This window comes from Bombina bombina, chromosome 1 (genome assembly GCF_027579735.1).
Source record: "Bombina bombina isolate aBomBom1 chromosome 1, aBomBom1.pri, whole genome shotgun sequence".
Taxonomy (NCBI): Eukaryota; Metazoa; Chordata; class Amphibia; order Anura; family Bombinatoridae; genus Bombina; species Bombina bombina.
This window is the reverse complement of record NC_069499.1, coordinates 59,873,146-59,897,403: the sequence shown is the minus strand read 5'-3', so window position 1 is coordinate 59,897,403 and position 24,258 is coordinate 59,873,146. Positions and strand designations below refer to the sequence as shown.

Sequence of the window (24,258 nt, the reverse complement as noted above, 5' to 3'; positions counted from 1 at the left end):
TTTTCTTTCTCTTGCTATCTTTATTTAAAAAGCAGGAATGTGATGAATAGGAGCCGGCCCATATTTGGTTGAGCGCCAGGTTTATGCTTGCTTATTGGTGGTTAAATGTCAGCCACCAATAAGCAAGTGCTATCCATGGTGCTGAACCTAAAATGGGCTGCTACTAATATTTACAAGAGATAGCAAGAGAACAAAGAAAAATTGATAATAGGAGTAAATTAGAAAGTTGCTTAAAATTGCCTGCTCTGTCTGAATCATGAAAAAAGTGGGTTTAGTGTCCCTTTAACTAGCTTTTACTTGATATTATGCTGCTCTTTAATATACACAATAGAACAATGATGAGTATAATATCTTATTAAAGGGACAGTCTACTCCAGAATTGTTATTGTTTAAAAAGATAGACAACACCTTTACTACCAATTCCCTTGCTTTGCACAACTAACATTGTTATATTAATATACTTTATAACCTTTAAAACTCTTATTTTTTGCCTGTTTCTAAGCCTCTGCAAGCTGCCACTTATCTTAGTGCATTTTTTAGCTTTACACAGCCATAGAGGGCTAGTTCATGTGTGCCATCTAGATAACCTTGTGCTCACTCCCATGGAGTTATTCATGAGTATGCTCTAATCGTCCAAAATAAGTCTGTAAATAGCCTTGAGATAAGGGGCAGTCTGCAGAGGCTTAGATACAAGGTAATTGCAGAGATAAAAACTATATTAATATATCCATGTTAGGGTTATCTATCTTTTTAAACAATAAACATTTTGGAGTAGACTGTCCCTTTAAGCACAGAATGCATTCATCTGACTCAACAAGCTACTGAAAGCTCCTTTATCATAAATACTTGGACGATAGGAGGGGAATTGTTGAATCTCCTACTGTCCTAAACAAAAGTAGATAAAACGTTATTACACCGATTAACCCCTTAATGACAACTAACGTACCAGGTACGTCCTGCAAAAACTAGCAGTTAGTGACAATGGACGTACCTGGTACGTCAGTTGTTTAAGAGAGTGCTGGAAGCGATCGCAATCGCTTCCAGCAGCTCTCAGGGTATTGCAGTGATGCCTCGATATGGAGGCATCCTGCAATACCTTTTAACAAGCCTCCGATGCAGAGAGAGCCACTCTGTGGCCCTCTCTGCAACAGTAACAATGGTGCTGTGTTCCGGGGGGAAGGGAAGCAAGGAGGCGGCAGCGTGCGGGCGCGCGCGTGTGCACATGGGGGGGGGCGTGTGCACGTGGGGCGCGCGCGCGCATATTAGCCACTGACACCAATGGAAAAAAATAAAAAGTTCAAAACATTAAAAAAAAAAATATATATATATATATATATAAAAGGAACTGGGGGGGGGGGGGCTGCTACACTACAGAAAAGTTTATAAATATTTTTGGGGGCAAAAGTTTATAAATATTTTTGGGGGCAAATTGGGTACTGGCAGACAGCTGCCAGTACCCAAGATGGTGGCAATTAAGTAGCAGGGAGGGTTATAGAGCTGTTTGGTGGGGGATCAGGGAGGTTGGGGGCTAAGGCAGGGCTCCATTACAGCAGAATACATTTTTTTTAAAAATAAAATAAAAAAAACTCCTTTTATTTAGTACTGGCAGACTTTCTGCCAGTACTTAAGATGGCGAGGACAATTGTGGGGTGGGGGAGGGAAGAGAGCTGTTTGGGAGGGATCAGGGGGTGGGATGTGTCAGGTGGGAGGCTGATCTCTACACTAAAGCTAAAATTAACCCTGCCAGCTCCCTACAAGCTACCTAATTAACTCCTTCACTGCTGGGCATAATTCACGTGTTGTGCGCAGCAGCATTTAGCGGCCTTCTAATTAACAAAAAGCAACGCCAAAGCCATATATGTCTGCTATTTCTGAACAAAGGGGATCCCAGAGAAGCTTTTACAACCATTTGTGCCATAATTGCACAAACTGTTTGTAAATAATTTCAGTGAGAAACCTAAAATTGTGAAAAATTTAAAGGTTTTTTTTATTTGCTCGCATTTGGCGGTGAAATGGTGGCATGAAATATACCAAAATTGGCCTAGATCAATACTTGGAGTTGTCTACTACACTAAACTAAAGCTAAAATTAACCCTACAAGCTCCCTACATGCTCCCTAATTAACCCCTTCACTGCTGTGCATAAAACACTTGTGGTGCGCAGCGGCATTTAGCGGCCTTCTAATTACCAAAAAGCAACACCAAAGCCATATATGTCTGCTATTTCTGAACAAAGGCGATCCCAGAGAAGCATTTACAACCATTTGTGCCATAATTGCAGAAGCTGTTTGTAAATAATTTCAGTGGGAAACCTAAAGTTTGTGAAAAAATTTGTGAAAAAGTGAAAAAAAAATTTAATTTGATCGCATTTGGCGGTGAAATGGTGGCATGAAATATACCAAAATTGTCCTAGATGAATACTTTGGGATGTCTTCTAAAAAAAAATATATACATGTCAAGGGATATTCAGGGATTCCTGAAAGATATCAGTGTTCTAATGTAACTAGCGCTAATTTTGAAAAAAAAGTGGTTTAGAAATAGCAAAGTGCTACTTGTATTTATGGCCCTATAACTTACAAAAAAAGCAAAGAACATGTAAACATTGGGTATTTCTAAACTCAGGACAAAATTTAGAAACTATTTAGCATGGGTGTTTTTTGGTGGTTGTAGATGTGTAACAGATTTTGGGGGTCAAAGTTAGAAAAAGTGTGTTTTTTCCATTTTTTCCTCATATTTTATAAAAAGTTTTATAGTAAATTATACGATATGATGAAAATAATGGTATCTTTAGAAAGTCCATTTAGTGGCGAGAAAAACGGTATATAATATGTGTGGGTACAGTAAATGAGTAAGAGGGAAATTACAGCTAAACACAAACACCGCAGAAATGTAAAAATAGCCATTGTCATTAAGGGTAAGAAAATTGAAAAATGTTCCGGTCATTAAGGGGTTAAAGGGACAATTGGTAGACCTTGACACCCCCTTGGTTTTTTTGTTTTTTTTCTCTGCACATGTTCTCTTACGAAGATCCCTTTAAAGGACAACTAAACACAGTAAACTATCATCGGTAAAAGCATAATAAAAAGACAATACAAAAGCACTTAGTTTGAGTTTCATATGAGTAGATTTCTTTCTAACACATTTTAAAGTTGGCTCTATTTTCACACACACTGCATCATGTGACATTCATCAGCCAATCACAAAATACATATATGTATATCTGTGAACCTTGCACATGCTCAGTAGGTGCTGGTGCCTCAAAAATAAATATAGAAAGATTGTGCAAATTTAGGTAATGGAAATAAATTTGAAAGTTATTTTAAAACTGTGTGCTCTATCTGAATCATGAAAGTTTAATTTCGACTTGAATGCCCCTTTAAGGTCCACCTCTTCAAGTGGACATATTAGCAATATCATATATGTGATTCATTATTGCTGTGTGTAAACCAAGTGTGAAATTATGAAATATGTACTTTGTTTTATAGCTGACATTTACAATTTTTTTCCTTTTAACAAATATCTATAAGCATTTGGTATTTGTGATTTTCTTTCCCTTTTACTGTGCTGCTTTGATGTAGAAAAAGATATTCATACTTATACCAGCCTGTTGGAGAGCCAGTACGGTACAGAAGGTCAGCATGAAGTTCGTTTGAGGTTTTCCTACCTGCATGTTTTGGTGTTTGCCCACTGATTGGGATATTCTAAGTAAACATTACAATCTGTTATCAAATCTTCATTGCATCTTCAGATTCTATTGTTCCATGCTAAAATCATTGAGTATTAATCATGTTCCTTCATGATCTCCAGGTCTGGAAATTTCCTTTAATATTTGACTGTTTATATATCCCTCCTTGCTAGTAACTTTCTTTTTATTTGCCTGGTTATCTGTTATATTTCCAGACCTGCAGATTATGGTCTTAACCAGAACCTTTAGTGGTCCAGCCTGGTTTTGCAGGCTTTTTCTGCACGTACCTTTCTAGTGTTATATCATTTGTTTTGCCATTTTCCTTAAAGGGACAGTTAACACCAGAATTTTTGTTGTTTTAAAAGATAAATAATCCCTTTATTACCCATTCCCCAGTTTTGCATAACCAACACAGTTATAATAATACACTTTTTACCTCTGTGATTAACTTGTATCTAAGCATCTTCTGACAAACCCCTGATCACATGACATTTTATTTATTATCTATTGACTTTCATTTTAGCCAATTAGTGCAGTGTCTGCCACAATCCACGGGCATGCTTACAATGTTATCTATAGGGTTTACCTGAACTAGCTCTCCCCTGCTGTGAAAAGCAAATACAAAGCATGTGATTAGAGGCGGCCTTCAAGGGCTTAGAAATTATCATATGAGCCTTCCTAGGTCTAGCTTTCAAGTAAGAATACCAAAAGAACAAAGAAAAATTGGTGATAAAAGTAAATTGGAAAGTTGTTTAAAATGACATGCCCTATTTGAAACATGAAAGTTTTTTTTGGACTTGACTGTCCCTTTAAATCAGGGGTTGACAATTTTTTATGAAACTTTAGTACCCAGCAGATATGACGTCATTTAGAATTTTGCTAAAGGTTAAGAACAGATGTAAAATTTAATTCAATCCCATAAGTTGTCAAGTCCTGATTTAAGCAACATGTATATGTTCGATTTAGTAAATTGTGCAAACTATCGTATCAGCAGATAAGTGTACTGTATATGTATGTCTGTAAAGTTCAGCTTGATTTTTGCAATGAGTGAAATATGTCACTGAATACTTTTATAACAAATGTGCTACTGGGACAAGCAACGGTTTTGTTTTGTTTTTATAATAGTTTCTTTTCTTTTTTTTATCCCAGATCCAATATAGCTTAAAAGGTTATTAATAATGCTGATTTGCAAATTTAAATAGTTTTTGTTGTTGTTTTATATGTGCATAAATAAAGATTAGCTAGAAGCTAATTAAATAAACAATAGCCGCAAATGCATTCTGCAGTATTCGTTATTTATTTGTAAATTGGGAAAACTCCAACAGTTCTATTAGTGAACTTCCATAGGGCTTGCAAGATTCAGCACAGACAACATCTAATGTTTGAAGGCACTGCTCTATCGACAAAGAAAGGAATAGAAGAGTTTGCTCCAACTATTTCATTAGGTTTAAATTCTGGAAATAGTTTCGGCACCATTTAATTTAGATGAATTACAATATAAGCTTCCTCTGAAGAGTGAACCAGAAGATCTGAAATTCTTCTAGCTAAAGTAGTCTTCAGAATGAACACTGTTCTTTAAGTCTTCTTCCATGTGAACTTACTGTGGAACATAACAAAAATATTACTGTGCCCTTGATTTTGCTTCCAGTGCCATCGCTACAAAAGTGTACTTTGATGAAAAATATACCATCTTACAGGAAAGGTCCATGGAGTTGTCCTCATGATATATATTTATTTTTTTTAACAGAGGATGCTGGAGGTTTCTCTGATAAGCTAGAAGGCTGCTTTGTCTTTATCAACACCATGAGGATCAAAGAAACTGAGATGTAAATCAGTAAATCTATGCTTAATTTAGGGCATGAATTCACAAGTTTTTTGGAATGAATTTCCAGCGGAATAATGGTGGTTTTCAACAACAGATCCAACAGTGGTTGACTCAATTTCAATTCTTGTTTGAAAATATGGTTTCAGTGAGATGATCAGCTTCCTTTATCTGGGAACCCAGCAGCTGTATTGTATAGGCCCTGGAGATTATGTTCCACCCAAAGAGGTTAGAAGCTTCTTGAAGCAATGGAAGATTTTTGGATTTCTGTCTTGTTTTATGCAGAAAGTTGTGGTTGTGATGCTCTTAGGCCTTGGAGATTCCTACCCAAAGTGCTTAGAGGCTTCTTAAAGAAAATTAAGCTTTCTGATTTCTTTGTTGTGTGATGTAGGAAAATGGTAACACACAGTCTGATTTTCTTAATATATGTGTTTTTGCTTTGAGAAGATTTCATCGGATTGTGAAGTATTGATCTGAACTATGAACATTTTTGCAAATTTAAAAGACAGTATACTATAAAATAGTTTTTTCCTTAATGTGTTTCCAATTACTTTTCTTTCATGTAATTAGCAAGAGTCCATGAGCTAGTGACGTATGGGATATACATTCCTACCAGGAGGGGCAAAGTTTCCCAAACCTCAAAATGCCTACAAATACACACCTCACAACACCAACAAATCAGTTTTACAAACTTTGCCTCCTATGGAGGTGGTGAAGTAAGTTTGTGCTAGATTCTACGTTGATATGCGCTCCGCAGCAGGTTGGAGCCCGGTTTTCCTCTCAGCGTGCAGTGAATTTCAGAGGGATGTGAGGAGAGTATTGCCTATTTGAATTCAATGATCTCCTTCTACGGGGTCTATTTCATAGGTTCTCTGTTATCGGTCGTAGAGATTCATCTCTTACCTCCCTTTTCAGATCGACGATATACTCTTATATATACCATTACCTCTACTGATTCTCGTTTCAGTACTGGTTTGGCTTTCTACTACTTGTAGATGAGTGTCCTGGGGTAAGTAAGTCTTATTTTCTGTGACACTCTAAGCTATGGTTGGGCACTTTTATATAAAGTTCTAAATATATGTGTTCAAACATTTATTTGCCTTGACTCAGGATGTTCATCATTCCTTATTTCAGACAGTCAGTTTCATATTTGGGATAATGCATATGAATTAATCAATTTTTTTCTTACCTTAAAATTTGACTTTTTCCCTGTGGGCTATTAGGCTCGCGGGGGCTGAAAATGCTTCATTTTATTGCGTCATTCTTGGCGCGGACTTTTTTTGGCGCAAATTTTTTTTTCTGTTTCCGGCGTCATATGTGTCGCCGGAAGTTGTGTCATTTTTTTGACGTTTTTTTTGCGCCAAAAGTGTCGGCGTTCCGGATGTGGCGTCATTTTTGGCGCCAAATAATGTGGGCGTCTTTTTTGGCGCTAAAAAATATGGGCGTCACTATTGTCTCCACATTATTTAAGTCTCATTATTTATTACTTCTGGTTGCTAGAAGCTTGTTCACTGGCATTTTTTCCCATTCCTGAAACTGTCATTTAAGGAATTTGATCGATTTTGCTTTATATGTTGTTTTTTCTATTACATATTGCAAGATGTCTCCGATTGACCCTGAGTCAGAAGCCACTTCTGGAAAAATGCTTAACTGAGTTTCAGTTCTACCAAAGCTAAGTTCATTTATTTTAAATGTTATAAATGTTTATCTTTAGCTATGGTTTGTAATAAGTTATTATGATATACTTTTACATGCAGATTCCATTAGTATTTATGCTTTATACATTTCCATTCTTAAGTGCAAGAAATGTTTAGAAGATTTATAAGAAATATTTCTCCTGTTAAGTGTAGTCAGTCCACGGGTCATCATTACTTATGGGATATTAACTCCTCCCCAACAGGAAGTGCAAGAGGATCACCCAAGCAGAGCTGCTATATAGCTCCTCCCCTCTACGTCACACCCAGTCATTCTCTTGCACCCAACTAATAGATAGGATGTGTGAGAGGACTGTGGTGATTAAACTTAGTTTTTTATATCTTCAATCAAAAGTTTGTTATTTTAAACGGCACCGGAGTGTGTTGTTTTCTTCTCAGGCAGAATTTGAAGAAGAATCTACCTGAGTTTTTGTGTATGATCTTAGCGGACGTAACTAAGATCCATTTGCTGTTCTCGGCCATTCTGAGGAGTAAGGTAACTTCAGATCAGGGGACAGCGGGCAGGTTCACCTGCAAAGAGGTATGTTGCAGTATATTATTTTCTAAGGAATGGAATTGACTGAGAAAATACTGCTAATACCGATATAATGTAAGTACAGCCTTAAATACAGTAGTAGCAACTGGTATCAGGCTGATATGTATGTATGTTTACACTTAAGTATTTCTGGGGAATGGCACTTCACTGGGAAAATACTGTATGCATATAACTTTTAGCCTAACTTGCAGTGTGAGCGACTAGCAGCAGGCTTTTAATGACATTTCATAAATTAGATTTTAAACGTTTGCTGGCATGTTAAATCGTTTAATTATCTGAGGTACTTGGTGAAAAATTGTTTTGGGCGTTATTTTCCACATGGCTGTCGTTTGTTTTAAATTAAAACAGTTTACTGAGCTTCCCTCACTGTTGTAGTGTGAGTGGGAGGGGCCTATTTTGGCGCTTTTACTACGCATCAGAAATTCAGTCACAGTCTGCCTTTTTCTCCCTGCATGATCCAGGACGTCTCCACAGAGCTCAGGGGTCTTCAAAACTAGTTTTGAGGGAGGTAATCACTCACAGCAGACCTGTGAGACTGTGCTTTGACTGTGATAAAAACGCTTATATTTTCAATTGTTATCAGTTTTTTTTCTGATATTAAGGGTTAATCATCCATTGCTAATGAGTGCAATCCTTTGCTAAATTTGGTTTCTAGAACTAATCCGGTTCATTGTTTTTCAACTGTGACAGTTTTTGTGTGCTTCTTAAAGGCACAGTAACGTTTTTACATATTGCTTGTAAATTTAGTTGAAAAGTATTTCCAAGCTTGCTAGTCTAATTGCTAGTTTGTTTAAACATGTCTGACACAGAGGAATCTCTTTGTGCAATATGTTCAAAAGCCAAGGTGGAGCCCAATAGAAATTTATGTACTAATTGCATTGATGCTACTTTAAATAAAAGTCAATCTGTACATGTTAAGCAACATTCACCAGACAACGAGGGGGAAGTTATGCCGAGGAGTGGGATAGACCCGGTGTGCCTTTCTCAACCCCTCCTATATTCAGAAAAATGTTTCCGATAGACGCCACCACACGGGACTTATGGCAAACGGTCCCTAAGGTGGAGGGAGCAGTTTCTACTTTAGCTAAGCGTACCACTATCCCGGTGGAGGATAGTTGTGCCTTTTCAGATCCAATGGATAAAAAGTTAGAGGGTTACCTTAAGAAAATGTTTGTTCAACAAGGTTTTATATTACAACCCCTTGCATGCATTGCGCCTGTCACGGCTGCGGCAGCATTTTGGTTTGAGTCTCTGGAAGAGACCCTTGACTCAGCGACATTAGATGAGATTTCACACAAGCTTAAAACCCTTAAGCTAGCTAATTCATTTATTTCTGATGCCGTAGTACATTTAACTAAACTTACGGCTAAGAATTCCGGATTCGCCATTCAGGCACGCAGAGCGCTGTGGCTAAAATCCTGGTCAGCTGATGTAACTTCTAAATCGAAATTACTTAACATACTTTTCAAGGGGCAGACTTTATTCGGGCCAGGTTTGAAAGAAATTATCGCTGATATTACGGGAGGTAAAGGCCATGCCCTGCCTCAAGACAGAGCCAAACCTAGGGCTAGACAGTCTAATTTTCGTGCCTTTCGTAACTTCAAGGCAGGAGCAGCATCAACTTCCTCTGCTCCAAAACAGGAAGGAGCTGTTGCTCGCTATAGACAAGGAGGGAAACCTAACCAGACCTGGAATAAGGGCAAGCAGGCCAGAAAACCTGCTGCTGCCCCTAAGACAGCATGAAGTGAGGGCCCCCGATCCGGAAACGGATCTAGTGGGGGGCAGACTCTCTCTCTTCGCCCAGGCTTGGGCAAGAGATGTCCAGGATCCCTGGGCGTTGGAGATCATATCTCAGGGATATCTTCTGGACTTCAAAGCTTCTCCTCCACAAGGGAGATTTCACCTTTCAAGGTTGTCAACAAACCAGATAAAGAAAGAGGCGTTTCTACGCTGTGTACAAGACCTTTTACTAATGGGAGTGATCCACCCAGTTCCGCGGTCGGAACACGGACAAGGGTTTTACTCAAATCTGTTTGTGGTTCCCAAAAAAGAGGGAACCTTCAGACCAATATTGGATTTAAAGATCCTAAACAAATTCCTAAGAGTTCCATCGTTCAAGATGGAAACTATTCAGACAATCTTACCCATGATCCAAAGAGGTCAGTACATGACCACAGTGGATTTAAAGGATGCTTACCTTCACATACCGATTCACAGAGAACATTACCGGTATCTAAGGTTTGCCTTCCTAGACAGGCATTACCAGTTTGTAGCTCTTCCCTTCGGGTTGGCTACGGCTCCAAGAATCTTTACAAAGGTTCTGGGCTCTCTCCTGGCGGTACTAAGACCGCGAGGAATTTCGGTAGCTCCGTACCTAGACGACATACTGATACAAGCGTCAAGCTTTCAAACTGCCAAGTCTCATACAGAGTTAGTACTGGCATTTCTAAGGTCGCATGGGTGGAAAGTGAACGAGGAGAAGAGTTCTCTCTTACCACTCACAAGAGTTCCCTTCTTGAGGACTCTTATAGATTCTGTAGAAATGAAAATTTACCTGACAGAGGACAGGTTAACAAAGCTTCTAAATACTTGCCGTGCCCTTCATTCCATTCAACACCCGTCAGTGGCTCAATGCATGGAGGTAATCGACTTAATGGTAGCAGCAATGGACATAGTTCCTTTTGCACGCCTGCACCTCAGACCGCTGCAATTGTGCATGCTAAGTCAGTGGAATGGGGATTACTCAGATTTGTCCCCTACGCTGAATCTGGATCAAGAGACCAGAGATTCTCTTCTATGGTGGCTTTCTCGGCCACATCTGTCCAGGGGGATGCCCTTCAGCAGGCCAGACTGGACAATTGTAACTACAGACGCCAGCCTACTAGGTTGGGGCGCTGTCTGGAATTCCCTGAAGGCTCAGGGATCATGGACTCAAGAGGAGAGTCTCCTTCCAATAAACATTCTGGAATTGAGAGCAGTTCTCAATGCCCTTCTGGCTTGGCCTCAGTTAGCAACTCTGAGGTTCATCAGGTTTCAGTCGGACAACATCTCGACTGTGGCTTACATCAACCATCAGGGAGGGACAAGGAGTTCCTTAGCGATGATGGAAGTATCAAAGATAATTCGCTGGGCAGAGTCTCACTCTTGCCACCTGTCAGCGATCCACATCCCAGGAGTGGAGAACTGGGAGGCGGATTTCCTAAGTCGCCAGACTTTTCATCCGGGGGAGTGGGAACTTCATCCGGAGGTCTTTGCCCAAATACTTCGACGTTGGGGCAAACCAGACATGGATCTCATGGCGTCTCGCCAGAACGCCAAGCTTCCTCGTTACGGGTCCAGGTCCAGGGACCCGGGAGCAGTCATGATAGATGCCTTGACAGCACCTTGGACCTTCAGGATGGCTTATGTGTTTCCACCCTTCCCGATGCTTCCTCGTTTGATTGCCAGGATCAAACAGGAGAAAGCATTGGTGATTCTAATAGCGCCTGCGTGGCCACGCAGGACCTGGTATGCAGATCTAGTGGACATGTCATCCTGTCCACCTTGGTCTCTGCCTCTGAGACAGGACCTTCTAATTCAGGGTCCTTTCAAACATCAAAATCTAATTTCTCTGAAACTGACTGCATGGAAATTGAACGCTTGATTTTATCAAAGCGTGGATTTTCGGAGCCAGTAATTGATACCTTAATACAGGCTAGGAAACCTGTTACCAGGAAAATTTACCATAAGATATGGCGTAAATACTTACACTGGTGCGAATCCAAGAGTTACTCATGGAGTAAGGTTAGGATTCCTAGGATATTGTCTTTTCTACAAGAAGGTTTAGAAAAGGGTTTATCTGCAAGTTCTTTAAAGGGACAGATCTCAGCTCTGTCCATCCTTTTACACAAGCGTCTGTCAGAAGTTCCAGACGCTTTTTGTCAGGCTTTGGCTAGAATTAAGCCTGTGTTTAAGACTGTAGCTCCACCGTGGAGCTTAAACTTAGTTCTTAACGTTTTACAGGGTGTTCCGTTTGAACCACTTCACTCCATTGATATCAGGCTATTATCTTGGAAAGTTCTGTTTTTAATGGCTATTTCCTCGGCTCGTAGAGTCTCTGAGTTATCAGCCTTACATTGTGATTCTCCTTATCTGATTTTTCATTCAGATAAGGTAGTTCTGCGTACTAAACCTGGGTTCCTACCTAAGGTAGTCACTAACAAGAATATCAATCAAGAGATTGTTGTTCCATCATTGTGCGCTAACCCTTCTTCAAAGAAGGAACGACTTCTGCACAATCTAGATGTAGTCCGTGCCCTGAAATTTTATTTACAGGCAACTAAAGATTTTCGCCAAACTTCTTCCCTGTTTGTCGTTTATTCTGGACAGAGGAGAGGTCAAAAAGCATCTGCTACCTCTCTATCCTTTTGGCTTCGTAGCATAATACGTTTAGCCTATGAGACTGCTGGACAGCAACCTCCTGAAAGGATTACAGCTCATTCTACTAGAGCTGTGGCTTCCACTTGGGCCTTTAAGAACGAGGCCTCTGTTGAACAGATTTGCAAGGCTGCAACTTGGTCTTCTCTTCATACTTTTTCCAAATTTTACAAATTTGACACTTTTGCTTCTTCGGAGGCTGTTTTTGGGAGAAAGGTTCTTCAGGCAGTGGTTCCTTCCGTATAGAGATCCTGCCTGTCCCTCCCGTCATCCGTGTACTTAGCTTTGGTATTGGTATCCCATAAGTAATGATGACCCGTGGACTGACTACACTTAACAGGAGAAAACATAATTTATGCTTACCTGATAAATTCCTTTCTCCTGTAGTGTAGTCAGTCCACGGCCCGCCCTGTTTTTTATGGCAGGTCTAAATTTTTAAATTATACTCCAGTCACCACTGCACCCTATAGTTTCTCCTTTCTCGTTTGGTTCTCGGTCGAATGACTGGGTGTGACGTAGAGGGGAGGAGCTATATAGCAGCTCTGCTTGGGTGATCCTCTTGCACTTCCTGTTGGGGAGGAGTTAATATCCCATAAGTAATGATGACCCGTGGACTGACTACACTACAGGAGAAAGGAATTTATCAGGTAAGCATAAATTATGTTTTTTTCTGATTAAGGCTATGTCTGACTTCGTGCCTTCTAATACGATTTTTAGGTCTTTTTCACTTCTTTTTTAATTATTGAAGTTTCAAATGACCAACAACATACTGATTTATCCTTCTCTGATGATGTTTTTTTCTCTTTCAGAAATTCTCTTCATCAGATATTGACACTAACAAATCTACTTTTTTATATAATTTTTTTATTATTAAAGTACATTTGTTCTTTGTTGAAGAGGTGTTGATTATTTTGGATATTAAGGTAACTAGTTCTTTAAGACTAGCTGACACTATTTCTGCCTTTTTATTTCTTCTGTGATTTCAGAGGTTTTCTTTCCAATTCCCCATACTAGGGAATGGAATAGGCTGAGAATTTTATTTTATTTTTAAACTATATTCTTTGTCAGCAGGTAAATTCAATTTGGAGGGTTCTCCAATTTATTGGAGCTATCTCTACTCCTACTAATTATGCTATTGTTTTTATAGCAAAATAATATTTATTTTCCTTTATATAGTTGTATCTTATTTATGGAAAATTATTTAGTTTCAGGTACTTTTCTTGGTCCTGTGATATTGCAATTGCTTCATTTTTTTCTGTTTACTTTAAGATCAAGTATCAGATCATGATTTATTTTAGCATTGTTAAGGGACAACATTTACTAGACTAGGTGCCGTTGCATTTGTCTTGTTGTTTTGCATTTTGCAAGTCCTCTGTTTTGACTGGTCCTTTAAACTGGACTATCATGCTAATGATTTCATTTGTGTCTTCATTTTATTGAATATATTCGCAAATGAGGGTTAATCTATGTCTTTAGCTATTTTAGCTAGAAGAATTCTGTGATTTTTTTTATAAAAAAAAAAAAAAAAAGAAAATCCATATTTCTTTTGTTCTAAGATAATCAATTATAATTGGATTCAATTCTTAACTGTTACTATGGGCTTCAAGATTGAGTTCTAAGACTAAAACTTTAAGCTTATACTAGTTTGGTTGTTCTTATTAAGGAACGAATCCTGAGTTCTTTCCCAAGTAACATGTTTTTAATTGGGGTTCGAAATTAGCTCCCTAATGTTGCGATGCACGTGCCGTATTCCAGCTTGGCTGGTAAGGGGCAGGTTAAGACTTCTTTGAAATTTATTTGGTTCTATTTTGTCCAAATTTCTTTGATTTTATTCCAGTAAGGCTAACACTTTCTTTCAGTGTGTTTCTGTCCTATATATTTTGGATACTGTTGAGGCATGGCTGGGTACCCATGGGGTTCAAGCGCTGCTCAGACCTGGAATCTTCTGGGGTTTTTATTCCAGTTCCTTTTCTAGGAACTGGGTTTTGGAGTTTTATTCAAACTATTTTGCCTTTTTGTGGTCATTGAAAGCATTATTTGTTTTCTTTATATATAATAAATGCGTATTCTTCATTTTTATGTTTTCATTCAGATTATTTCCTGAGGATGCGGATTCTCATATGTTTCACTTGCTCTTCAGGACATAGTTAGAGGGTCTTTTTTCAAAAGCTCTTGATTCCTCACGCAAGGGTCACCTTTTTTTAGTTTTCCAGATGGTTTATGTCACTATCTTTGTCTCTATCAGACAAGGGACAATTTGTATTGGGTTCCGTCTGTCGGTACCTTTAGTCTCTATTATTTCCTTCAGTTGCTATATATGCATAGAAGTTTTAATAGCATTGGATTCAATTCCCTTTGCTCATTTTCAATGGAAAGATCCTTTCCAGCTTTTTATGAGTGTTGTTTCTTCAAGAACATGGTTGGAGGATCAATTAACCAAAAAGTTTGTTGATTCCTCAGACAAGAGTAACCTTTTTTAGATTTCCGGATAGATTCAGTGTCCATGACTCTGTCTCTGTTGGACAGGAGACGTCTGAAATTGGTTTCAGCTTATCGAAACCTTCAGTCTCAATCATTCCCTTCGGTAGCCTTATGCATGGAAATTCTAGGTTCTTATGACTGCTGCATTGGACGTGTTCCCCTTTGCTCATTTTCACATGCGACCTCTTCAGCTCTGTATGCTGAACCAGTGGTGCCGGGATTATACAAAGATATCTCATTTAATATCTTTAAAACTGATTGTTCGACACCCTCTGACGTGGTCCAGACCACCATCGTTTAGTTCAGGGGGCTTCTTTTTTCTTCCAACCTGGACTGTGATCTCAACAGATGCAAGTCTGACAGGTTGGGGAGCTGTATGGGGGTTTCTGACAGCACAAGGGGTTTGGGAAATCTCAGGAGGTGAGATTACCAATCAATATTTTGGAACTCCGTGCAATTTTCAGAAGCTCTTCAGTCATGGCCTCTTCTAAAGAGAGAATCGTTCATTTGTTTTCAGACAAACAATGTCACAACTGTGGCATATATCAATCATCCTCTGGCTATGAAAGAAGTATCTCGAATACTGGTATGGGCGGAATCCAGCTCCTGTCTAATCTCTGCGGTTCATATCCCAGGTATTGACAATTGGAAAGCGGATTATCTCAGTCGCCAAACGTTACATCCGGGCGAGTGGTCTCTTCACCCAGAGGTGTTTCTTCAGATTGTTCAAATGTGGGGACTTCCAGAAATAGATCTGATGGCTTCTCATCTAAACAAGAAACTTCCCAGGTATCTGTCTAGATCCAGGGATCCTCAGGCGGAAGCAGTGGATGCATTGTCACTTCCTTGGAAGTATCATCCTGCCTATATCTTTCCGCCTCTAGTTCTTCTTCCAAGAGTAATCTCCAAGATTCTGAAGGAATGCTCGTTTTTTCCGCTGGTGGCTCCAGCATGGTCTCACAGGTTTTGGTATACGGATCTTGTCCGCATGGCTTCTTGTCAACCGTGGACTCTTCCGTTAAGATCAGACCTTCTGTCACAAGGTCCTTTTTTACCATCAGGATCTCAAATCCTTAAATTTAAAGGTATGGAGATTGAACGCTTGATTCTTAGTCAAAGAGGTTTCTCTGTCTCTGTGATTAATACTATGTTACAGGCTCGTAGATCTGTATCTAGGAAGATATATTATCGAGTCTGGAAGACTTACTTTTCTTGGTGTCTTTCTCATTATTTTTCCTGGCATTCTTTTAGAATTCCGAGAATTTTTCAGTTTCTTCAGGATGGTTTGGATAAAGGTTTGTCTGCAAGTTCCTTGAAAGGACAAATCTCTGCTCTTTCTGTTCTTTTTCACAGAAGGATTGCTATTCTTCCTGATATTCATTGTTTTGTACAAGCTTTGGTTCGTATAAAACCTGTTAAGTCAATTTCTCCTCCTTGGAGTTTGAATTTGGTTCTGGGGGCTCTTCAAGCTCTTCCGTTTGAACCTATGCATTCACTGGACATTAAATTACTTTCTTGGAAAGTTTTTTGTTTTCTTTTGGCCATCTCTTCTGCTAGAAGAGTTTCTGAATTATCTGCTCTTTCTTGTGAATCTCCTTTTCTGATTTTCCATCAGGATAAGGCGGTGTTGCAAACTTCTTTTAAATTTTTACCTAAGGTTGTGAATTCTAACAACATTAGTAGAGAAATTGTGGTTCCTTCATTATGTCCTAATCCTAAGAATTCTAAGGAGAGATCATTGCATTCTTTGGATGTAGTTAGAGCTTTGAAATATTATGTTGAAGCTACTAAGAATTTCCGAAAAACTTCTAGTCTATTTGTTATCTTTTCCGGTTCTAGGAAAGGTCAGAAGGCCTCTGCCATTTCTTTGGCATCTTGGTTGAAATCTTTAATTCATCATGCTTATGTCGAGTCGGGTAAATCTCCGCCTCAAAGGATTACAGCTCATTCTACTAGGTCAGTTTCTACTTCCTGGGCGTTTAGGAATGAAGCTTCGATTGATCAGATTTGCAAAGCAGCAACTTGGTCTTCTTTGCATACTTTTAGTAAATTCTACCATTTTGATGTGTATTCTTCTTCTGAAGCAGTTTTTGGTAGAAAAATACTTCAGGCAGCTGTTTCAGTTTGATTCTTCTGCTTATAATTTCAGTTTTCTTCATTATAAGATTTAAACTTTATTTTGGGTGTGGATTATTTTTCAGTGGAATTGGCTGTGTTTATTTTATCCCTCCCTCTCTAGTGACTCTTGCGTGGAAGATCCACATCTTGGGTAGTCATTATCCCATACGTCACTAGCTCATGGACTCTTGCTAATATGAAAGAAATGAATTTATCAGGTAAGTTCTTACATAAATTATGTTTTATTTTTTACCAGCTGCAGATTATAAAATGTATAAGGTTTGCTTTTTAAGGCTTATTTGTGTATATGAATTAGCTGATTTTGTGTTTTGAAGCCACAACCTAATAAAATGGGTTGAACTTGTAGGTATAACCAGATCTCATTACTTTATCACATTGTGTACATATACCTGCTTCTTTATCTTATATCTGTCCATAAACCAATCACCAATACTTGGAGAGAACAATGGAAAATTAACATTTTATTACCTTATCTCTTCTATAACCCACTGGGAGTGTAAGTTCTTCTACTGGCTGTGTTAACACAGCTTGGCCTTGAGGCCAAAATCTTTCAGGATGGGTGAAGATACCACAGGCTAAATAAACTATTTCAAATGCTAATATAAGGCTAATGGAAACACTTGTAAATAATTGAATACACTCCAGTAGGTAAAGTGGATCATTGGGAACAAATTAAAGGGGAGACATTTTTTGAGTAAACTGTCCCTTTAACCTTAAGGAGACCTTGACTACGGATAGCTGCCCCTCTTCAATGACTATCTGTAAGGTAACAATAGATTTACCTTGTATTGTCTGGAATCAGTCTTGCAGAAGATGTTAAGTATACAGGTGTCAGGAACAGGGTGAGCTCATCACCGGATAAGCAAAAACTGATAACCGCACACAGGGTTTATCAAGGAGAGTAGTCAACAGCCAAACATAAGTTGAATAACAGCCTACCATCAGGATCCAAAGATCACAGCAAAAAATATAGTCAAAGTTTCTGTTCAAGAGGGCAGGTACTAGTAAATCAGTCTTCAGATCAGGGAATAGGCAGGGATGAGGATTAAGATATGTCAGGACGTAAACAGGAGTCAATACCAGGAAAGCAACGCAAAGACAAGAACACTGGTGTCAGCAGGGGCTTTTAACACCTCCCCATAGGCTTCTTTTGGAAGAGAAAACAGATATGTTTTGGAATTCAAAACGTTGTGTAAGTAATAGAAGGTCTGAATATTTCTTAATGTCCATTCCCAGACCTGCAGTTATGGAACGTTGCACCTGCTGCTTGATAATGTAAGCTTTCCTGGGTTCGGTCATTGAACCAGCAAATTGCACAGTTTATTTAAATGCTTTTCCACTTTTCTGTCCAAAGGATCTTTAAAGAAAGTTTTGACTCCCATTTAGAAAACTGCTTAGATATAAAGTAAATCAGAAAAGCTGTAGACACCAGAAATGTTAAATATATTGTTTTTTATAGCTTCCTGAACACCCGGAGCGGATATCTTCCTTCTATGGCAACACTTTTAAAAAATGTGTCTCTTCACAAATGTAGTATTATTTGAATTAATAATTTGTTTAAATAGTATGCACGCTCACATCTTCCAGCAGATACAGTTGGTCCCTTTAAAATATGCTACTACAACCATGTTGTTTTTGAAAGATTGTCCCAGTTTAGCTCATTTGTTTGTTTGTTTTGGTTTTGTTTTCAGATTTTGACGTTTTTTGTTTTTACTTTGAATTGGAAGTAATATTAAGCATGAGCTTCTGCTTTTAAACATCTTCGCATCTCTGCGCTGAATGGTGACATTTGAATGTATGGAATTGCTGCAGTGTCCTTTTGTTCTGCTTACTTGTCATTGCTACACGCAGGAGGGAACAGCCGTGCGATTGGCATGCTGCTTCAGTACAAAAAGCCGGGATCTGAAGACCTGATACAGATGAAGTTTACCACAAGTGAAGATTTTACCAGCAATAAAATGATGTCAACTTCCTGGCTTGCAGCTATTCATAAGGTATAACAAACTATAGACTTATCTGTGTAGCCCATTTGTGGACTTTGTCTTTTAATTATGAACTTTTAGCTGCAGGTGGAACAAATCCGTTAATGATGAGTATCACTGTACTGTGCTGTTTATGTATTTGAATTAGTTCTGGTTTAATTAGTTCTTTTCCTCCTGCCAATAATGTTTGCATTTGGTTAAAAAGTATGTAGAAAACTTAATGGTGCAGTATAGCCTGAATACTTTGAAGCCAGGTGGAAATACTTAGAGCTGTAGCACATAGACCGGGTGAGACTTGTAAAGATGCACATATAGTACAAAAGTCGCATACATCCAGCAGGTAAAAATACAAATGCCAGATGAACTTGGAGACGTAGCCTTCTGATCAACCCCTCCGCTAGCTCTGCAACTAGCACTGCTGGGAGGTAATCAACCCAATTGCCCAGCCGAGGGCTCAAAGGCAGGAATCGGCGTGAGGAGATTACAGCACTGTTTTAAAATCCTTGGAGGTTGAACTTCAGCGCCACAAAGAGCTAATTTAGTGTGTGTATGTATGTATGTATGTATGTATATATATGTATGTGTGTGTGTGTGTGTGCAGTCACTAGAGGCAGGGCTTCACCTCTCATATGGGCAAAAATATATTTATTTTTTATCCCCAGCAATTTTTTTTTCACAGCTACATGTTGTGCAATGGAGAGGCACAAGTAGGTCTGCCCACCATTACACAACATGCTGCGCCACCTACTGGATGAAAGTGGTTAAGATCATTGCATGGCACATAACTGCTTATTTGAGGCAGTCCTATTTGGGCTGACCCAATCCAGTGAGAGGCATTAGTAAGTGGAACATAGGGTTGGGGCTGGATGTTAAATGATATAAAACAAAACAAAAACAGAAAAAACAACTTTCATTTATTTTGTTGCTGTCCTGTGAAGCTGCCAGCTATGCTAAAGTGAAAAAGAGAGTTCTGTACTACCCCTCAAGTGCAGTGGAATGTGCCACTGTCACTGTCACTTCCTTACAGCCAGGAAGAGATGCAGTGAGCAGTTTTGTAGCCACATTTTATTGAAGTAAGTTCTGCAACCTTAGATTTTGCTGAAAGGGATTCTGTTAGTGAAAAAGATAATTTAATGAATGTGGTTAAGTGTTTTTTGTTTTTTTACTCTTTTACAGCAGTTTAAGGATCGTTTTTGTATTTTGTTTACCTTAGCAGCTTGCCTCTGTAATTCACACTAATTTATAGTCTCACTTTCTGAACTCTCTGTAGCTCTGCTGTTTTATTACTTTAAAAATGCAGTGGTCCCTCCCCCCCCCCTTTGTGTGTGTGTGTGTGTGTCTCTCTATCTATCCATCTCTCTCCTTATGTCTCGTTTTCCCCATGGTCTCTTTCTCTCTGTCTCTCTTTCTCCCCCTCTGACTCTCTCATCCCTTATGTGTCTCTCTAACCCTCTGTGTGTGATTGTGTCTCTCTCTCTTTCTCTAACCCTCTGTGTGTGAATGTGTCTCTCTCTTTCTTTCTTTCTTTCTCTCTCTCTCTCTCTCTCTCTCTCTCTCTCTCTCTCTCTCTCTCTCTCTCTCTAACCCTCTGTGTGTGATTGCATCTGTGTCGCTCTCTCTCTCTCGAACCCTCTGTGTATGATTGTGTCTCTCTCTTTCTCTCTCTCTCTCTCTCTCTCTCTCTAACCCTCTGTGTGTGATTGTGTCTCTCTCTCTTTCTAACCCTCTGTGTCTCTCTCCCCCGTCTCTCTCTCCCTCTCTTCCCCCCCCCCCCCCCCCCCCGAGTGCTTTTCTGTGTTTCTGTCTACCTTTTATTTATTTATTTAATGAATTAGTAGTGCCATCTGATGGTGTGGCTTTATTTAAAGTGGTGGGGTCAAGCGCCCCACCATCTTTAAATTTCACCAGCCGCCACTGGATCAAGACCTATTTATATTTACTGAATAATGAAAGAATCTATAAGCATAATTTGCTGTAATATGATAGAAACTTGTGATGTGAGCAACACACTCAAGTGACCGGTTTCCAATTTATTTAAAAAAAAATTTTGAGAAATGTTTTTTTTTTTCATAGTAGAATAGTCCGGTGGTCCGCTATGTAAGATGTAGCATTAGACTACAAAAAGTCACATAACTAGAAGATAACCTAGATCGTCCAATCATAGCCAGATCCAGCTATAGGAACACATTGTAGTCAAGTTGTATGTTCAAACCTCTAGGAGAGACAGTGTCTAGGCGATAGATCCAGACAGCTTCAACCTGTAGCAGTTTGGTATGTCTGTCCCCACCTCTGTCAAGTGGTGGTACATGGTCTATGACCATTGTCCTCAAACTGGCCGCTGTGTGCCCCGCTTGCAAGAAATGCCTAGCAACCGGTTGGTCCGATTCTTTTTTATCGATCACTGCTCTTATCGCATGGCGATGGTTGGCCATTCTTTCACGGAACGTCGTTGAGGTCTTTCCAACATAGACCAATGAGCACGGGCAAGTTAGAATGTAAATCACGAAGCTGCTAGTGCAGGTGAGTCTATGATAAATTCTGTATTTCTTCACAGTCCGTGGGTGATGGAAAGTAGAACCAGTAAGCATACTGTTACATGTGGTGCAGTCCCCACATTTAAAACAACCAAGTTTCCTGTTGGCGTCGATCCAAGTGCCTTTCTGATAGCACCGTCTAGGGTCATTATGGACCAAAATGTCCTTCAAGTTGGACGCTTTTCTGTAGACCATACGTGGTGGTTTCGTTAGAGAAAAGGGGAGGATTTCTCCAGGATTTGGTGCATGGGTGTAAATGTGGTGATCAAATTGATCTCATTGGTATTTGTCTTCACAGGCTTCATCTTATGGAGTAGTGTCCTTTGGTCATATTGTGACAAGTTTAGTGAGGAATTATTAATATCTGCTGATCTATAGCCTCTCTCTTTGAGTTTTTGCTTGGGAACTATTACACACCCATTGATAAAGGTACCAGGAGGGTACCGAAACGTTTGGGGGTATTTGTGTTCATGTGAGGGATTGTTAATTACAACATTAAAGGATTTGTTCGCTACAAGACCGGTGAGTGCAGCATCTGTTTTTTCTCCTTGAGTTTAAACTGGATACGCTATATATGTATGTATGTGTGTGTGTGTATGTATATATATATATATATATATATATATATATATATATATATATATATATATATATATATATATATATATATATATATATTTTTTTATATATATATATATATATATATATTTCTTTCATGTAATTAGCAAGAGTCCATGAGCTAGTGACGTATGGGATATACATTCCTACCAGGAGGGGCAAAGTTTCCCAAACCTCAAAATGCCTATAAATACACCCCTCACCACACCCACAATTCAGTTTTACAAACTTTGCCTCCTATGGAGGTGGTGAAGTAAGTTTGTGCTAGATTCTACGTTGATATGCGCTCCGCAGCAAGTTGGAGCCCGGTTTTCCTCTCAGCGTGCAGTGAATGTCAGAGGGATGTGAGGAGAGTATTGCCTATTTTGAATACAGTGATCTCCTTCTACGGGGTCTATTTCATAGGTTCTCTGTTATCGGTCGTAGAGATTCATCTCTTACCTCCCTTTTCAGATCGACGATATACTCTTATTTATATACCATTACCTCTGCTGATTTTCGTTTCAGTACTGGTTTGGCTTTCTACAAACATGTAGATGAGTGTCCTGGGGTAAGTAAATCTTATTTTCTGTGACACTCTAAGCTATGGTTGGGCACTTTGTTTATAAAGTTCTAAATATATGTATTCAAACATTTATTTGCCTTGACTCAGGATGTTCAACATTCTTTATTTTCAGACAGTCAGTTTCATATTTGGGATAATGCATTTGAATCAATCATTTTTTCTTACCTTAAAAAATTTGACTCTTTTTTTCCCTGTGGGCTGTTAGGCTCGCGGGGGCTGAAAATGCTTCATTTTATTGGCGCAGACTTTTTTGGCGCAAAAAATCTTTTCTGTTTCCGGCGTCATACGTGTCGCCGGAAGTTGCATCATTTTTTACGTCCTTTTGCGCCAAAAATGTCGGCGTTCCGGATGTGGCGTCATTTTTGGCGCCAAAAAGCATTTAGGCGCCAAATAATGTGGGCGTCTTATTTGGCGCTAAAAAATATGGGCGTCGCTTTTGTCTCAACATTATTTCAGTATCATTTTTTCTTTGCTTCTGGTTGCTAGAAGCTTGTTTATTGGCATTTTTTCCCATTCCTGAAACTGTCATTTAAGGAATTTGATCAATTTTGCTTTATATGTTGTTTTTTCTCTTACATATTGCAAGATGTCTCATGTTGCATCCGAGTCAGAAGATACTTCAGGAAAATCGCTGTCTAGTGCTGGAACTACCAAAGCTAAGTGTATCTGCTGTAAACTTTTGGTAGCTATTCCTCCGGCTGTTGTTTGTATTAATTGTCATGACAAACTTGTTAATGCAGATAATATTTCCTTTAGTAATGTACCATTGCCTGTTGCAGTTCCTTCAACATCTAAGGTGCAGAATGTTCCTGATAACATAAGAGATTTTGTTTCTGAATCCATCAAGAAGGCTATGTCTGTTATTTCTCCTTCTAGTAAACATAAAAAAATCTTTTAAAACTTCTCTCTCTACAGATGAATTTTTAAATGAACATCATCATTCTGATTCTGATGACTCTTCTGGTTCAGAGGATTCTGTCTCAGAGATTGATGCTGATAAATCTTCATATTTATTTAAAATGGAATTTATTCGTTCTTTACTTAAAGAAGTACTAATTGCTTTAGAAATCGAGGATTCTGGTCCTCTTGATACTAATTCTAAACGTTTAGATAAGGTCTTTAAATCTCCTGTGGTTATTCCAGAAGTTTTTCCTGTTCCTAATGCTATTTCTGAAGTAATTTCCAGAGAATGGGATAAATTGGGTAATTCATTTACTCCTTCTAAACGTTTTAAGCAATTATATCCTGTGCCGTCTGACAGATTAGAATTTTGGGACAAGATCCCTAAGGTTGATGGGGCTATTTCTACCCTTGCTAAACGTACTACTATTCCTACGTCAGATGGTACTTCGTTTAAGGATCCTTTAGATAGGAAAATTGAATCCTTTCTAAGAAAAGCTTATCTGTGTTCAGGTAATCTTCTTAGACCTGCTATATCATTGGCTGATGTTGCTGCAGCTTCAACTTTTTGGTTGGAAACTTTAGCGCAACAAGTAACAGATCATGATTCTCATAATATTATTATTCTTCTTCATTGTACCAAAGAAGGAGAATTCCTTCAGACCAGTTCTGGATCTAAAAATATTGAATCGTTATGTAAGGATACCAACGTTCAAAATGGTAACTATAAGGACTATCTTGCCTTTTGTTCAGCAAGGGCATTATATGTCCACAATAGATTTACAGGATGCTTATCTGCATATTCCGATTCATCCAGATCATTATCAGTTCCTGAGATTCTCTTTTCTGGACAAGCATTACCAGTTT

The 24,258-nt window shown here is 38.9% G+C and overlaps 1 protein-coding gene across 2 annotated transcripts in view; it reads left to right on the top strand.

Moving 5' to 3' along the window:
- Positions 1–24,258, top strand: part of ZFYVE21 (zinc finger FYVE-type containing 21) — a 136,768-nt gene that overhangs the window by 97,778 nt on the left and 14,732 nt on the right. The window contains exons 6-7 of one of the 2 annotated variants that reach the window (XM_053697396.1): positions 3,578–3,631; positions 18,644–18,786. In XM_053697396.1, the coding sequence (XP_053553371.1) occupies positions 3,578–3,631; positions 18,644–18,786 (197 nt within the window). The remainder of the gene's footprint in view (positions 1–3,577; positions 3,632–18,643; positions 18,787–24,258) is intronic. The other variant, XM_053697397.1, reaches the window with a different exon arrangement.